The sequence below is a fragment of the Oncorhynchus gorbuscha genome, linkage group LG16 (assembly GCF_021184085.1).
Source record: "Oncorhynchus gorbuscha isolate QuinsamMale2020 ecotype Even-year linkage group LG16, OgorEven_v1.0, whole genome shotgun sequence".
Taxonomy (NCBI): Eukaryota; Metazoa; Chordata; class Actinopteri; order Salmoniformes; family Salmonidae; genus Oncorhynchus; species Oncorhynchus gorbuscha.
In genome coordinates, this window is record NC_060188.1 from 55,277,384 (window position 1) to 55,295,436 (window position 18,053).

At 42.0% G+C, this 18,053-nt stretch overlaps 1 protein-coding gene across 1 annotated transcript in view; it reads left to right on the plus strand.

Annotated features, from left to right (window-relative positions):
* Positions 1–18,053, plus strand: part of LOC123999772 (rho GTPase-activating protein 32-like) — a 207,677-nt gene that overhangs the window by 162,666 nt on the left and 26,958 nt on the right. The window contains 3 exon segments of the mRNA XM_046305797.1: positions 4,042–4,092; positions 4,650–4,724; positions 17,261–17,410. Of these exon segments, the coding sequence (XP_046161753.1) occupies positions 4,042–4,092; positions 4,650–4,724; positions 17,261–17,410 (276 nt within the window).

An 18,053-nucleotide genomic window follows, 5' to 3' on the forward strand; every position in this document is an offset into this window, starting at 1 on the left:
CTACAACAGGACAATGACCCAAAGCACAGCTCCAAACTATGCAATAATTATTTAGGGAAGAAGCAGTCAGCTGGTATTCTGTCTATAATGGAGAGGCCAGCACAGTCACCGGATCTCAACCCTATTGAACTGATGTGGGAGCAGCTTGACCGTATGGTACGTAAGAAGTGCCAATCAAGTCAATCCTACTTGTGGGAGGTGCTTCAGGAAGCATGGGGTGAAATCTCTCCAGATTTCCTCAACAAATTGACAACTAGAATGTCAAATGTCTGCAAGGCTGTAACTGCAAATGCAGCAGTATGTATATATATGTATATACAATTTTTCTTCTGAGGTCTTGGCTGATTTCTTTCTTTTATATATATATATATCTATATATATATATATATATATATATCAATCAATCAAGGGGAAATTAAAATAAATCAGCCAAGACCTCAGAAGAAAAATTGTAGACCTCAAGTCTGGTCCATCCTTGGGAGCAATTTCCAAATGCCTGAAGGTACCAAGTTAATCTATACAAACAATAGTACGCAAGTATACACACCATGGTACCACACAGCCGTCATATCGCTCAGGAAGGAGATGCGTTCTGTCTCCCAGAGATGAACGTACTTTGGTGTGAAAAGTGCAAATCAATCTCAGAACAACAGCAAAGGACCTTGTGAAGATGCTGGAGGAAACGGGAACAAAAGTATCTATATCCACAGTAAAATTAGTCCTATATCAACATAACCTGAAAGGCCGCTCAGCAAGGAAGAAGCCACTGCTCCTAAAATGCCATAAAAAAAAGCCAGACTACGGTTTGCAACTGCACATGGGGACACAGATCGTACTTTGGTCTGTTGGGAAAAAATTATAACTGTTTGGCCATAATGACCATCGTTATGTTTGGATGAAAAAGGGGGAGGCTTGCAAGCCGAAGAACACAATCCCAACCGTGAAGCACGGGGGTGGCAGCAGCATGTTGTGGGGTGCTTTGCTGCAGGAGGGACTGGTGCACTTCACAAACTAGATGGCATCATGAGGGAGGAAAAGTGTGTGGATATATTGACGCAACATCTCAAGACATCAGTTAAAGCTTGGTTGCAAATGGGTCTTCCAAATGGACAATGACCCCAAGCATACTTCCAAAGTTGTGGCAAAATGTCTTAAGGACAACAAAGTCAAGGTATTGGAGTGGCCATCACAAAGCCCTGACCTCAATCCCATAGAAAATGTGTGGGCAGAACTGAAAAAGCGTGTGCGAGCAAGGAGGCATACAAACCTGACTCAGTTACACCAGCTCTGTCAGGAGGAATGGGCCACAATTCACCCAACTTATTGTGGGAAGCTTGTGGAAGGCTACCTGAAACGTTTGACCCAAGTTAAACAATTTAAAGGCAATGCTACCAAATACTAATTGAGTGTATATAAACGTTTGACCCACTGGGAATGTAATGAAAGAAATAAAAGCTGAAATAAATCCATTCTCTCTACAATTATTATGACATTTCACATTCTTAAAATAAAGTGGTGATCCTATCTGACCTAAGACATTTTTACTAGGATCAAGTGTCAGGAATTGTGAAAAACTGAGTTTAAATGTATTTGGCTAAGGTGTACAGTGGGGAGAACAAGTATCTGAAACACTGCAGATTTTGCAGGTTTTCCTACTTACAAAGCATGTAGAGGTCTGTCATTTTTATCATAGGTACACTTCAACTGTGAGAGACGGAATCTATAAAAAAAAATCCAGAAAATCACATTGTATGATTTTTAAGTAATTAATTTGCACAGAGCAAAAACAAAGCCATGAGGTCGAAGGAATTGTTTGCAGAGATCCGACAAAGGATTGTGTCGAGGCACATATCTGGGGAAGTGTACCAAAACATTTCTGCAGCATTGAAGGTCCCCAACAACACAGTGGCCTCCATCGTTGTTAAATGGAAGAAGTTTGTAACCACCAAAACACTTCCTAGAGCTGGCCGCCTGGCCAAACTGAGCAATCGGGAGAGAAGGGCCTTGGTCAAGGAGGTAACCAAGAACTTGATGGTCACTCTGACAGACCTCCAGAGTTCCTCGTTTGAGGTTGGAGAAACTTCCAGAAGGACAACCATCTCTGCAGCACTCCACCAATCAGGCCTTTATGGTAGTGGCCAGACGGAAGCCACACCTCAGTACAAGGCACATGACTGCCCGCTTGGAGTTTGCCAATAGGCACCTAAAGACTATCAGACCATGAGAAACAAGATGCTCTGGTCTGATGAAACCAAAACTGAGCTCTTTGGCCTGAATGTCAAGTGTCACATCTGGAGGAAACCAGTCATCTCTCATCACCTGGCCAATGCCATCTCTACGGTGAAGCATGTTGTAGGCAGCATCATGCTGTGCGGATGTTTTTCAGCGGCAGGGACTGGGAGACTAGTCAGGATCGAGGCAAAGATGAACGGCGCAAAGTACAAAGAGATCCTTGATGTGAACTTGCTCCAGAGTGCTCAGGACCTCAGACAGTTTAATACATTTTAGAATAAGGCTGTAATGTAATAATATGTGGGAAAAGTGAAGGGGTCTGAATAGTTTCCAAATGCACAAATGCACTAGATCATTATATTGATATCTTTGCTTGAATATGAAGTTACTGTATTACTATATGTGTCCAATGAAAATTCCACAACTGCAAAATTTCACATGATAAATGAATCAATATAGTTATCACACTCTTGAATAACCACTTAAACTCGCGTCTCATGTCTCTGTTTGCATAATTTCAGTACTAATCCAATGCAAACACGTATTGCTGATCTATAGCTAGCCAAAACAAACACAGCCATTCAACACACAAGTGTAGCATGAAGCCCTATTACGTTCAGAAAGCGCAGCCACAACATTCCGATAGGTGTAATAGAAATTCTGTCATGGTTATACTGAGACTCTAACACGGGTAATGCTCTTAGATGAATCGTGAAATGTTTTTGCTTTTCTTTGTTCTTTTTGTCATGTCCCTGCCCATCTTCCAAAAACATCTGAAACCCTACCTCTTCAAAGAACAACTTAAATAATTAATCTGTCTTACCCCCCTTGTCTTTTCTTACTCACACTGGCTTTGCTGATAACTTATTTATTAAGGACAAGTGTACTGACTATGACTGTGATATTTGGTTGTCTCACCTAGTGCATTCATATTACAATAACCAACTGTAAGGCTCTCTGGATAAAAGTGTCTGCTAAATTACTAAAATGTAAATGCAATGTTTTAGAATGACCAAACTGCCAAGCCCTTTCTGTGGCATCAAGTCCTATTCCTATCCTATATCCTGAAATGGTTTCCTATTCCCTATATAAAATGACCTACATTTGACCAAAGCTTCATTAGCTCTGGCCCAAAGTAGTGCCCTATATGGGGAATACGGTACGATTTGGGACAGAGTCCCATGCACTCTCTCGCACAGCCAAAGGCACATTTAGCCTAATTTAAATCAGCCTTGAAAAATCCCTTTCAATCCAAGGGGTGAATCACCCAATGACTGTGTCAGAACTATCTCAGTTGCTTTGGGGTGGACGGCCGGGTAGGAGCTGAACCATGCAAGGCCTGCTGGGAACGATATCAAGGCAGAGGGAACAGGGAAGTGATGACATGGCACAAAAAAAAAACAACCCCCCACAAGATCCGCAATGAGGAAATAGCATCATCATCATAACTATGTAGTCTCAGGTTTTGTTAGGGGTTAAGGCCCAATGTTATCTGGCACACGGAAGTTAAAGCCAATGTTTCCCAGCATATTGTCAATATGAAAAGAATGCATCATGCTGTTTGTCATACTGTCACACATAGTGTCCTGAATGCACACAAAGAAAGCACACTGGAAATTACTCATGTTTGCTTGCCAAACCCTTCTGCTTTTAGGTGATCTCCTCTCTTTGGGCTGCCATGTTGTTCACAAACCTGACCATTTGCATGTCGTTTTTGTTGTTGTTGCATGGCTTCACTCTGCTCCACAATTTTTTTAAATATTGTTGTTTATTTCACTGTCGTCCCCTCTGCCCCCCACCCCACCTCAGCATCCCCCTGCTCGGGTCTGCGGCCTGCCTCCTGGAGTCTCTTCCCACCCTGTGCGTGCTGGTATACACCCCCCTCTCCCCCTCACTCGCACAGTTCAAGGCATCCTTCCTTCTTTCCTTCCTTTTTAAATGACGGGACAGGTAGAAGCCATGTGATGGAAACATTGCATTCCCTTCTCCAATAATGTCTAATCAGTGATTAGAGAAAGGGAGGAAGGATGCACTTTTAAATCATTTGAACACAGCCACACACTTTTCTTCCCTACATTGTTTCCTCCTTTCACACCTGGTTGTCAAATTGAATTTGATCTTTACAACACTTAATGCTACTTTCTACTGCCTGACACCAATTTTGACAGTAAGTGGTTTGATTTGCTGCCATTTATTTCAATGACACTTCTACAAAGTTTAAGTATTCACTGTCCAATGATGTATTATGAAAGTGTCAGCCGCCAAGCTATCTGACTGAGTGACAGTCTCGAAACAGAAGAAAAGCTGTTGTTCCTGCTATGTTTCTCCTCTAAACAGAACCATTCTCTCCCCCTCCGTTCCCCCCCGCTCCTACCCTCCTCTCCTTCCCGTCCATCCGTCTGTGCAACTGCATGCAGATTTGGAGATGGAGAGTGTAAAGCAGGACAGTGCATGGGTGGCCGACCCATTAAACCACTACAGCCTGAGCTCAGGTAGACCCGTGTATCCATCCATACATGTGCCATAACCACCCTAGAGCTAACCCCCTACTAACGCACACGACACGCCACTGGGGCACTCTGTCGGTCTGTCTGTTCACAAAGTCTTTACAATACCCATGCACTAGGACCAGAGTCCTTGGTTAATTATTAGTTAGTTACTCATCATTCTTAGTGCACGCTATGATGTAAAAAAGATACTTCAGGAGCCTTCTCTTGGTGCGTGGGGACTTCACTTGAACTGCTAAATCCACTCACTCTCTAACCTGAACACTGTTGTCGGAGTGAAATGTATCCACCTTTATCAGATTCACACGCACTAGACTTGATTAGCTGACAACTAGATTTTTTTCCAGTGAATGTGTTTCTTTGTTATTTACCCTTTTCATTTCAGGTTTATCAGGATTTATTTTTCAACTGTTCTCTGTATATGCAAATGAATGACCTGAAAATATGATCATGCTGCTTTTTTCTCCAGACCTCTGGAATTGTCCCCCTATCTGTTTCCCAGTCAGCTGTAGTTGTCGACTCTTGTTTGGTTTCACCTGAAAGACTTTCGGCTGTGGCTGGGGTCTAGACTGTTTTGATTTATTCAAGTCCCCTCTTTAAAGTGGGGGCTATACAATTATCCTTTGGGGCATTAAGCATTGTCCTACAACAGCAAGAAGAACAGTCTTCTCTATGGTGACTGAAATTGCTACATTCCTAACAGGGGGAACCCTGGCCTGTTCAAACGTACACTGACCAGCTACCCATGCATGGAAAATGGCCTCTGTCCTTTTAGCCAGCTAACTGGGATTTAGATTTCTACCTCTGAAATGTCAGAGTGAGCCGATTGAAAGAAGTCCTTTGCAGTTGGCTGCACCTCTGTATGGAGATGCCTTTGAAATTGTCGATCTGAGTTACTGTGTAAAGCCGACACGGATCTCTCTCTCTCGAAAAAAAAAAAAAAAAAGTAGGCATTTTTAACTTGAGTGTAAAAGGACATCTGCAAACTGTCTCACTTGGATGAAGGGTTATGGTGTAACTGGACTTTTATGTTACTTTAAGTCTGATCCACTCATTCAAACACTGAAGTCTGAGCTACAGTGTGATCAGCTCTGCTCCTTTCTCCAGCCTGACTGCTCAAGTAGGGCCGGCGTTTGTCCAGATGTTCTGAACCTGCTACTCTTTCCATCCCCTACTTCCTCCGTGGGCTGGAGATGGCTTCCTGTCTGGAGACCAGTATAGTGACTTGGGCAGCTGTGAGGAGCACAAACAAGCCAAGACAGCTGGATGTGTCTATGAGAAAAACAAAGTGAGAGATAAAAGGAAGGAGAGAGAGAATGTGTGAAGGAGACAGTAAGATTTGTCCTGCTTCTGCCCATGGGACTTTGGTCGACACGTCCTGGGCCGTGAAACTATGTTAGGCACAGAGACCTAGTGTAGTTTGGGCCTGTGAGGAATGATGTGGGGGAGATTGTATTGGAAACTTAAGCCCTCATTCTCTTTCATGCGGGACCAGGGTGCTCTCGCACCTACAATGACCCCTTAGGGTCGTGTTTTTTGTGTGCACACAACTTGTGCATAGTATGCCAAGGTGAATACAAAGGGAATGGTTTGTTTCATGTAAGCTACTTTTAGGAGGGGTTGTTTGAGAGTAACTGAGTAATCAAGGCGTTTCCCATGTCAGTTCATTTGAGAACGTCAAACCATATGACACAGTTAAAGTCTGTGTCCGAGTGGAGAGGTTGAGAAAATGTTACCTGAGTCTTAAAAGTGGAGCTTAGTCTTCACCCTGCATGCATTGAATGCACATAGTGTGTACAGCTCCACAAAACGATGTGTGGTATGTTCTCCCACTATATTTATTGCTTCTGTAGCATTGGTGCCCTGTAATATTGACAGATTTGTTGGTGCAGGAATAGCAATCTTTTTCAGAGGTGGAGTTTGCCCTTGCATCAGAATCTGCCACTTCATAGTAAATAGAGGATGTCCTTGTCGTTTGGCCTCAAGACAACTCCAACCATACTTTATTAGTTACATTTTTTACTTTGAATTTCAATTGCTCCTTGATCACATGACGTAGACACTTCAATCCAACTTTGGATTGTTCACAAGGTAAGGACACACATTGCACACTCTTTGCTTTTCCCCTTAATTTTATATAAATATTGTATAAATATAAAAACTCTTCAACCACGTGACTTAACGTCATATCAACTGTCCATGTTGTACAACCTTTGCTTTTCTCATAAAATGATTCCTAAATGTTATACATATTTTTTTTATTATATACTGAACAAAAACATGAACGCAACATGTAGAGTGTTGGTCCTATGTTTCATGAGCTGAAATAAAAGATCACAGAAATTGTCTATACGCACTGAAAGCGTATTTCTCTCAAGTTATGGGACCAAATTTGTTTACATCTCTGTCAGTGAGCATTTCTCCTTTGCCAAGATAATCCATCCACCTAACAGGTGTGGCATATCAAGAAACTGAATAAACTGCACAGTCATTACACAGGTGCATCTTGTGCTGAGGACAATAAAGGCCACTCTAAAATGTGCACACAACACAATGCCACAGATGTCAAGTTTTGAGGGAGAGTGCAATTGGCATGCTGACTGCAGGAATGTCCACCAGAGCTGTTGCCAGATTTTTGCATGTTAATTTCTCTGCCATAAGCTGCCTCCAATGTTGTTTTAGAGAATTTTGCAGTAGGTCCAACCAGCCTCACAACCGTAGACCACGTGTATGGCATCATGAGGGCGAGCGGTTTGCTGGTTTCAATGTTGTGAACAGAGTGGTGGTGGAGTTATTGTATGGGCAGGCATAAGCTATGGACAACGAACACAATTGCATTTTATCGATGGCAATTTGAATGCACAAAAATACCATCAAATCAATTTTATTTGTCACATACACGTGTTTAGCAGATTTTATTGCGGATGTAGCGAAATGCTTGTGTTTCTAGCTCCAACAGTGCAGTAATGTCTAACAAGTAATATCTAACAATTTCACAACAATACACACAAATCTCAAGTAAAGGACCTAAGGCCCATTGTGAGGCCCATTTTTTTAAGGTATCTGTGACCAACAGTATTCCCAGTCATGTGAAATCCATAGATTAGGGCCTAACAAATTTATTTCAATTGATTGATTTCCTCATATGAACGAATGTCTGGCGACTATAGATTCTCAAACCAACTTTACCACTGTGAGAAACTTGATTTGAACACTTTTGTTCCAAGACAGTATATTATTTCCTAACCAATATGCCACTTTGAGGTGCAAGATCGATTTGATTTTTCTATGACATGTTTTAATTTACATGTACTTGTATGTGGTTCGGGTTGTTGTGGGTTCGTGTTGAAACATGATATGGTTGTTATCATCATCGAAGTTAGATATATTTACACAGCAAATAGCAAATTATTTAGTCATTCTTATTATACTGCAGACACCACAACATTGATCTATTTTCAGCGTCATTAAACGATACGATGATTGCGAGTGACATTTTCATATTCCTGCCTGCTCCCATAAAGAGAGGAATGAATGACCCAATTTGAAACAGAATTGCGGTCGTATTCCACATAGATTGGCACAGTGTTTCCATGCGATGTCTTGTGAATGTAGTTTTGTTGTAAACTGACACTGGAAGGGGCTGGTCATTAACTGAAAGGGAAAAAAGGAAAGAATGCTTGAAGAAACTTTGTTTGGGGGGCGATTGACGAGCTGAGGAGCGAGGCGCACACTTATCCGAATTCTCTTTCGACTGCTATTCACTGTCCATTGGTACTGTACCATACGTTTTGTGATTTACGTTTAGTCGGCGGTGTCTTTTGAAGCAATTAGTCATAAACCAAATGATAAGGAGTTGCAGTTAGAGCAACAGCTTCTGGAAGGAAATGTCTACTGTTGACCTTGGATTCCCTATTTAAAGTCCCATCATCAAGTGAGAATCCCACTGCGTTTCGCTGGTAAGAATGTATTACGGTCTGGGATTTCATTTGTTTTAGTCTAGTACAGTGTGCACTCCAGTAGAATGGGGTTTGAATCTGCCCGTTAATGATTTGGCACCTTTTCACCACTCATTGATTGACAACCTGAAATGACGTTGTCGTTCAATGAGCTCGAGCCGTTTTGTTGATCTTCTCTGAAATTCTTTCAGATGCTTTTGATTATTTTCGATCACCAAAGACAGATTAACGTGAAGTTATTGTTACAATGCAACAGTCATGGGGCAGTCCTGTCATGAAAGGGATTTTGGCAGTTGAAGCCCTTATCTACTTCCCCAGAGTCAAATGAACAGTTTCCACTAGTTCCAACAGCCACAAAGTCAGACGTTGCTATATCGTAAAAATGTATGTAAAATAAAATGTATCTTAAAGGTTAAGCATGTGGTTAGGGTTAATGTTAAATTCACATAAAGACGAGGAATTGTAGAAATAGGTGGGGTTTATGACTTTGTCTGTGGTAACTAGTGACAACCAGTTTGATGTACGTGGCTAACTATCATTAGCGCAATTGCTAACATACATTACATAGCTCTTGAAACTCATATCAACCCAAACATTCCTTTGACAATTACCCTAAAATGATTATTTGCCTCCTACTGAGTTTAATGAGGTACCAGCTATTGCCCAACTATGTATCGGGTTAGGTTGATACTGCTTTCCCAGCTCGTTACCTTCAATGACTGAGCAAATTGTGATGGTCTGTTAAAATTCAACAGCATTTAGTGTCTTGCAGAAATATTCATCCCCCTTGGCGTTTTTCCAATTTAGTTGCATTACAACCTGTAATTTAAATTGATTTTATTTGGATTTCATGTAATGGACATACACAAAATAGTCCAAATTGGTGAAGTGAATTCTTTTTTTTTATGACTTATTAAAAGAAAAAGTGGTGCGTGCATATGTATTCACCCCCTTTGCTATGAAGCACCTAAATAAGATCTGGTGCAACCAATTACCTTCAGAAGTACGATAATTAGTTAAATAAAGTCCACCTGTGTGCAATCTAAGTGTCACATGATCTCAGTATATATACACCTGTTCTGAAAGTTTTGATCTCAGTATATATACACCTGTTCTGAAAGTTCCCAGAGTCTGCAACACCACTAAGCAAGGGGCACCATGAAGACCAAGGAGCTCTCCAAACAGGCCAGGGACAAAGTTGTGGAGAAGTATAGATCAGGGTTGTTTTTTTATCAAACTTTGAACATCCCACGGAGCACCATTTAAATCCAGTATTAAAAAAATTGAAAGAAAATGGCACCACAACAAACCTGCCAAGAGTGCCGGCCACCAAAACTCATGGACCAGCAAGGAGGGCATTCATCAGAGAGGCAACAAAGAGACCAAAGATAACCTTGAAGGAGCTGTAAAGCTCCACAGCAGAGATTGGGAGTATCTGTCCATAGAACCACTTTAAGCCGTACACACCACTGAGCTTGGCTTTACGGAGGAGTGGCCAGAAAAAAAGAAAAACAATAAGAAGAATAAGCTTCAAGAAAACAATAAGAAAACACATTTGGTGTTCGCCAAAAGGCATGTGGGAGACTCCCCAAACATATGGAAGAAGGTACTCTGGTCAGATGAGACTAAAATGTAGCTTTTTGGCCATCAAGGAAACCGCTACGTCTGGCGCAAACCCAGCACCTATCATCACCCCGAGAATACCATTCCCACAGTGAAGCGTGGTGACAGCAGCATGCTGTGGGGATGTTTTTCATTGGCAGGGACTGTGAAACTGGTCAGAATTGAAGGAATGATGGATGGCACTTAATACAGGGAAATTCTTGAAGGAAACCTGTTTCAGTCTTCCAGAGATTTGAGACTGGGATGGAGGTTCACCTTCCAACAGGACAATGACCCTAAAAGCATACTGCTAAAGCAACACTCGTGTGGTTTAAGGGGAAACATTTAAATGTCTTGGAATGGCCTAGTCAAAGCCCAGACCTCAATCCAATTGAGAATCTGTGGTATGACTTAAAGATGAGCTGTAGACCAGCGGAACCAGTCCAACTTGAAGGAGCTGGAGCAGTTTTGCCTTGATGAATGGGCAAAAATCCCAGTGACTAGATGTTCCAAGCTTAAAGAGACATATCCCAAGAGACGTGCAGCTGTAATTGCTCTAAAAGGTGTCTCTACAAAGTATTGACATCCTCAAGTTTTCATATTCTAGTTTTTGACAAGAAAAAATATTTTTCATCTTCAAAGTGGTAGGCATGTTGTGTAAATCAAATGATGCAAACCCCCCAAAAAATCCATTTTAATTCCAGGTTGTAATGCAACAAATTAAGAAAAACGCCAAGGGGGGTGAATACTTTTGCAAGCCGCTGTAGTTAAGTGTCTTATAGGCAGACCTATTCTATTTCTATGGGTTAAACTCCTTCACAATTCCCTTATGCTTGCAAAAATAGTGTTGAATTTTCATTTCACCGTTCATCTCCTCTGAGTTGTGGCAATGACATCATATAATGACATGCATTAAATTGATTCATAGCTTTGCGATACCACATTGATCCTTTAGAGGTAAATTTGGCTTTTCAGTTTAAATGTCATAAACCTTATCTTGATAAAGGCTAAGATGGATGTCTTACAAAGCAGTTTCATGGGGACTTGCTGAAAATAAGACGTCGGAATGAACTCTCTGGTCCACCCAAGATATGTTTCGTGGTTCATCCGATGGCGTCATCCCCACAGTGACCGTGCGTACCCCAACCAGAATCCATTTACTCCCTGTTCCCCTAAGACTTCATGGCCAAGCACGACTCCAACACCATCAAGTTTGCCGATGACACAACAGTTTTATCCCTGATCACCGACAACAATGAGAGAATATAGGGAGGAGGTCAGAGGCCTGGCAGTGTGGTGCCAGGATAACAACCTCTCCCTCAACGTTATCAGTACAAAGGAGGTGATTGTGGACTACAGGAAAAGTAAGAACGAGCACACTCACATTTTCATCAACAGGGCTGTAGTGGAGCAGGTTGAGAGCTTCAAGTTTCTTGGTGTCCACATCACCAAAGAACTGTCATTTTCCAAACACACCAAGACAGTTGTGAAGAGGGCACAACAAGCCTATTCCCCCTCATGAGACTGAAAAGATTTGGCATGGGTCCTCAGATCCTCAAAACGTTTATACAGCTACACCATCGAGAGCATCCTGACTAGTTGCGTCACCGCCTGGTATGGGAACTGCTCGGCCTCTGACCGCAAGGCACTACAGAGGGTAGTGTGTATGGCCCAGTCCATCACCGGGGCCAAGCTTCCTGCCATCCAGGACCTCTATAACAAGAAGTGCCACAGGAAGGCCCTAAAGATTGCCAAAGACTCCAGCCACCCTAGTCTGCTACCACACGGCAAGTGGTACCGGAGCGCCAAGTTCTTCCCAACTGCATTGTTGGTTAACTGTCTCACATGGACACCACTGGCAATTAAATATCTTTTTGGGTCACAGCTTGCATATAATTGGAGAAGACCATTAAACTGTGTTAATGTATTAATCTCTCAATGGTGTCATTTGGAATACCATAGGACCTGCCTTTGTGAAGAATGTAAACATTGTCTCAAGGCAGCACAATGCTCCCACTCTATAAAAATGCTTCCAATCCAAAACAGTTCAGAACAGTTGCTGCAAATATTATGATGATATTTTGTTCGTTCTGATCTTTGGCAAGTGTTTTTTTGGGTGTTCGTGCACACTTAATTTTTTCTCAAGGCAAGCTGAAGTCGGTAGCTGAAGGCTCCGCTGGTGTTGGTGATTGGTTAACGGTTTGTTGTTATTCACTTGAGAACTACTGCACCAAATATCTAAGGTGTAAAAGTGTGCGAATAAGATCTCCTCAAATGTCTACTCAAGAAATCTGTCATTAATTTTATCTTAGATTAATTCTGACTATTTTTGAGGAAGTGTATACTGGCTACGGCATCTCAAGATGGACAAACTATTGATGCTTTTTTCTCATTTTTCAAGCGAATGTGTATTAAGGGAGTATGCGAGCACACTGGTTCGCACCAGCCGAGCAGAGGTATGCGGAAGGCTTTAAGAGAGTCCGTTGTAAAAGAGGGGATGGGGGAGGGGGTAATTGAGCAGGTAACTGGAGTGTGAAGCCTGCTGATCGTGAGTAGGTTGCAATAAGGCTCTCCTAATAGAACTTGAGGTTAACATAATAGTTGGATTCCGTTTACATTTCTCTCCAGTAGTATTGTTGGACTGATGTTGCAAGTAGATAAGACTTCAATCGACAGACTTATGTCCATTGGACTTACTTGGAAATGCATGGTTTAGTTTCATGGCATAAGCATACCTTTTTGTCTGTGTTATCTCGGCAATCTAAGCAACCTATCTCAATTCCAGAGAGGTTTCAACCAATGCCCCTCTCAACACTTACTTTGACTTTGCGGTTTGCGTCTACGTTCAGCCTGCACACATCCTTTGAAACCTACCTAATGGAATTGAATGTGGCTGTTGATGCGGGGCCGATTGCAGAGAACGAGCGTGATGTTTACTTTTACGCCGGTTACAGTTACTTTACCACACATCCGGTCCCAGAGCGCACTGGAGCCTCACGTGTCACGTGTGCTCCAGCAATCACAACCGTTTTGATAGCTCACAGTCTATGGCCTCCATCCAAGCTTTGGCTCCTCTTTGTTTTTCTCTCTCTCCCCCTCTGTCGTTCTTTCTCCCTCTCCACATGTTAGGTCAGCAGCAGCTGTCATGGCGTGCAGAGAGTGGAATTTTTCGTGCCCCAGAAGGAACAGAAGAGGGGAAGAATAAAATAAAAAATACAATTGAGATCCTTGTATTTCCCACTGATATTCTGATCCAAACGTTTCCCTGGATAATCTTGGGAATGGCCTGAGTAGGAGAAACAAAAATGTTGGCAGGAAATCTGGTTAATTACGAATAGCTTTATCGATCGATTTTGACTGAGAGGATAGCTATGCAAAAGTGCTAAATGGAATGTTGTTGTTAGTTGTCAGACCAAGTCATTATTATTCGAGTCACAACCAAACATGAAACAGAAATGTCTAAGTGTAATAAACGCTACGGCGATTGAATGATGAAACGCCATCAATTATTGTAGGATTAGATGGAATATAGATTTAAAATATATGCATTTAAATGTGTAAAAGCACCCGCAAACATTTCAACAAGAGAACAAAGCGCCATCCACTGGCGGGAGTTTGCCACAGTAATAATACATTTTAACAACAAATTCCAAATGCAACCTAAGTAAAATATCAATTTCAAGCCATTTTTAAATACCAAAAAACAGTAGGCCTATGCTAGTAATTGTTGCTTGATGCCTCATTGCTAGTTAGATTGCAAAGTAAGTAAATTCTTGATCAACAAACAATTGTTGGAGCTGCATATTTATTTATTATGGCAATCCTCGCTCCCTACAATTTTGATATTTGCGCTGCACAGCATATCAGCAATCTGTTTGTTAGCTCACCCGATCTGTATTGATTGACAGTTTGCTGGTCCAATCAGAGGACAGAGTGTATTTCACTAGCCACGGGCGACGCTGCGGCTACTCACTCTGGCTGCATGGAGAGTCATCCAGGGAGAGACTGCCACAAAATGTTACAAAACCTGGCCAGATAATTTCAAGTCATTAGTCTCAAGTTGGAGCCCCGAGTCATGAGGCCCAATTCAAGTCTCAAGTTATTTTATTTTATAGTCCATAATTGTTGTTAGTGCCCCCTACACTGGTAATTAACTGTGAACATTGTAAAGATAAAGAACAGACAGTAGCTGCTTTGTGTTGACTCTGACAGTCATGAATGAAAAGTGTGTCTGTGTGTGCCTCTGCAGCCTGCATTATGTTGGCATATTTCACAATGCTGCTTACAGTGCCTTACTAGTTCTAATTCATGACGCTTTCCTTTCAAAATGTCTAAAGTTTTATTACTGTATGAGCATCCTGAAATATCATTACATTCAGCCACACCAGTTTTATCACAACAATGCTCCCCATAGCTGTCAAAATTCCACATATTTTTGAATGGCAGTTGATTTTCTCATGCAGATCTCAGGGTGAGACTGCTGGCTTTAATTTGACTTGCTGTGGACCATAGAGACTTCCACCCTGTCCAAGCATCATGGGAGCCATCCAACTACCAGAGGAGCAGCTCTCTGCCCCGCTGACTATGACTCAGACATTTGATAGGTTTCCAGATGCATACCATGATATAAGAAGCTTTCATCAACCGCTGAGAAAGTTGCATCACCCCGATCATCTAGCCTGAGAGTTAGTGTTGCAGAGTACAGTGTGTTGCTTTACCCGACCGTCTGCGATAGTTTAACCATATGGTTTTCACTTTGGAGGCTTTCGCCAAAGATGTATTAAACAATGAGCTCATCATTGTCCCGCAGTCTATTCGATTCTCTGAAGAGCATCTCTCGAATTGCCCCATTCGCCGTCAGCGGAGTTGACATTGAGCAGAGCAATCTTCAGACTCCTATGCACTTCAGTTGATGTGGTTTCCTAAATAACAGTGACAGTCGGTGTAGGCCTGTGCCTTGCTCCATCGGCACCCACTTGTTATGCAAAGCCTTTTTGATGCCTCAACAGTTGGTAAACAAAGGTGCTTCAGCAGTTTGTGGTGGGATACAGCACCAAGACATTTCACTTTCTCACAGGGGAAATCCTGGCTCCACTTAGCTTGAAATGGAGCAAAACAGAAAGTTTGGTTCATGATTTGGAAGCAATGTGCTTCTCATCAATTGTACTCTATATAAACACAAGTGAAAGTACTTTCAACTATATATGTCTGGTAGGGCTGAGCCCACGTAGTCGACTGGTCGATAGGCTGTTGGTCAACCTATATATAGATATATATATATATATAGATATATATATATATATATATATATATATATAGATAGATATATTTAATTTTTTTGGGCAGTAGCAAAAATATCTACACTGAGCAAAAATGTAAACGCAACATGTAAAGTGTTGGTCTCATGTTTCATGAGCTGAAATAAAAATCCCAGAAATGTTCAGTACGCTCAAAAAGCTTATTTCTCTCAAATGTGCACAAATTTGTTTGCGTCCCAGTTGGTGATTATTTCTCCTTTGCCAAGATAATCCATCCACCTTACAGGTGTAGCATATCAAGAAGCTGATTAAACAGAATGAGTTGAACCTTGTGCTGGGGACAATTTTAAAAAACACTTTAAAATTTAACATTTTGTCACACAACACAATGCCACAAATGTCTCAATTTTTGAGAGAGCGTGCAGTTGGCATGCTGCCTGCAGGAATGTCCACCAGAGCTGTTGCCAGATAACTGAATGTTCAGTTACTACGCTGGACCAGTTGTGCGCTGCCCCATGGGTCTCCCGGTAGCGGCCGGCTGCGATAGAGCCTGGACTCGAGCCCAGAATCTCTAGTGGCACAGCTAGCGATGGAGTGCATTAGACCACTGCGCCACTCGGGAGGCCATGGATATTATTTTTATCAGGATATTTTCTTCCTGCAGGCTGCAACGTTTTTATTAGTTGGTTTTATTTAGGCTGTTTTTACAAAGTTAGCAATAGAAGTAACTTTTTATTTTTATCATTGTCATTTAGATTTTACTCTAATTTTGATTAACCACAAGACTGATTGAAGATACGACATTATTATAAATGAAATGAAACTGTTCCAAGAAAATGTGCATATGAAAACCATAACTGGCACGCAGATCGGTAGAAAATAGTCAGATAAATTGGCATTCCACATGAAAGGTTGCCGTCTCCTCCTGTATCCTATTACCGGCAAAAGCAGATTCTGCGAAAGCCAGCAGGAGCGGGAGGAGGATGGTCAGGTTTTTCTTGATCTCTTGCTCCCTCTTCAGTCATTTGTTTTATTTCATCCAACAGAGCATCAGACAAGCTCAATGCATATAGTTGATTTTATTAAAAGTGTAGATTATTTGTTTGTAGTCTGTAGAGGGAATGTTGGTTACCCTGCAACGTGTCAGCCAATGCGGACGGCTTATTTGTGTTCCGTTGGAGAAACGCTATTCTCCTTTTGGGGGAAAATATGGCTCTGTGATCTACACTTTGCAGTGGAGGATTTGTGAACAAATGTTTGCGGGCATGCCAGCTCCATTGTTCTCTCCAAAAGCTGTGGTTTTTCACTAGATAGCTTTTCCACATTTTTCCCAATGGATAAAACAACTGGGTCCATATTTGAAAGGCTTAGACCTATTTCCAGACCCATTGATTGTCTTGTGAAGCTTGGGTCAGCCATGTTGTAAAAGGGCATTAGAAGAAGAAAACAAAGTTATTCACAGGGACTGACTTATTCAGACTTTTTCCCACCTCTGATGTGTTATGTTTACATTGAACTTTGGATTGAACATTTTGCAAAGATCTAATGAAAGCATGCTGACTTTACTGGTATGCATCACATCGCACAGCTCACCATTTTAAATGCGTTATTTCATGTTGCCTAGGCGGGCAACACCAGCTGAAAACCTGCTAGTGTGAGAGTGTGTATTAAGCATATTGTGTGTTTCTCTGTTTCCCGGCAGTGTCTAAGAAGCACGGGAAGCTGATCACGTTCCTGCGCACCTTCATGAAGTCCCGGCCCACCAAGCAGAAGCTGAAGCAGAGGGGAATCCTCCGGGAGAGGGTGTTTGGCTGTGACCTGGGAGAGCACCTCCTCAACTCGGGCCACGATGGTGAGACTTACTCTTTCACTCTCTCGGCCTCTCTTTCTCTCGCGTTCTCTCACACACACGTACTCATAGAAGTTCTTCAGCTTTGACCTCATTTGTGGTGTTTTGGCGACTTGAAACGCACACGTGCAAACACTAACATGCTGAGGGGTGTTCTCAGGATGAACAGTCGCCCTTCTTTGTGCAATATGGTCACTCACAGTGTGGTAAAAGGGTCGACTAGTCTCCACCTAATATTGCTGTAATGCAAAGGCTCGGATCAAACTTGTCTCAACTCCGGTAGAGGCTAGAGCAAGGTTGAGCTGTTGAGAGTTCAGGTGGGCTTTCACGCTTCAACAAACAAAGGAGATGAGGGCTACTCACCACCAATGACAAAAATCATGAGAATGGCTCACCAATAAAAGCTTCCAAAAGGACTAAACTCGAGATAAACAGGAGCATTCAACAACGGGAAAAGGCACTTTAATCCACAGACGTTTCGACGTCAATCTGATGTCTTCCTCAGTGACCTGAGGAAGACAAATAGTAAGAGAAATAGTGTCTAAATATACGTATATGTGGGTGTCTGAATCAGGAGACACAGAGACCCTAAAAATCAAGGCAACAACATTGTAGAAATGAGGACAGTGAAAAATCATTGTTTAGC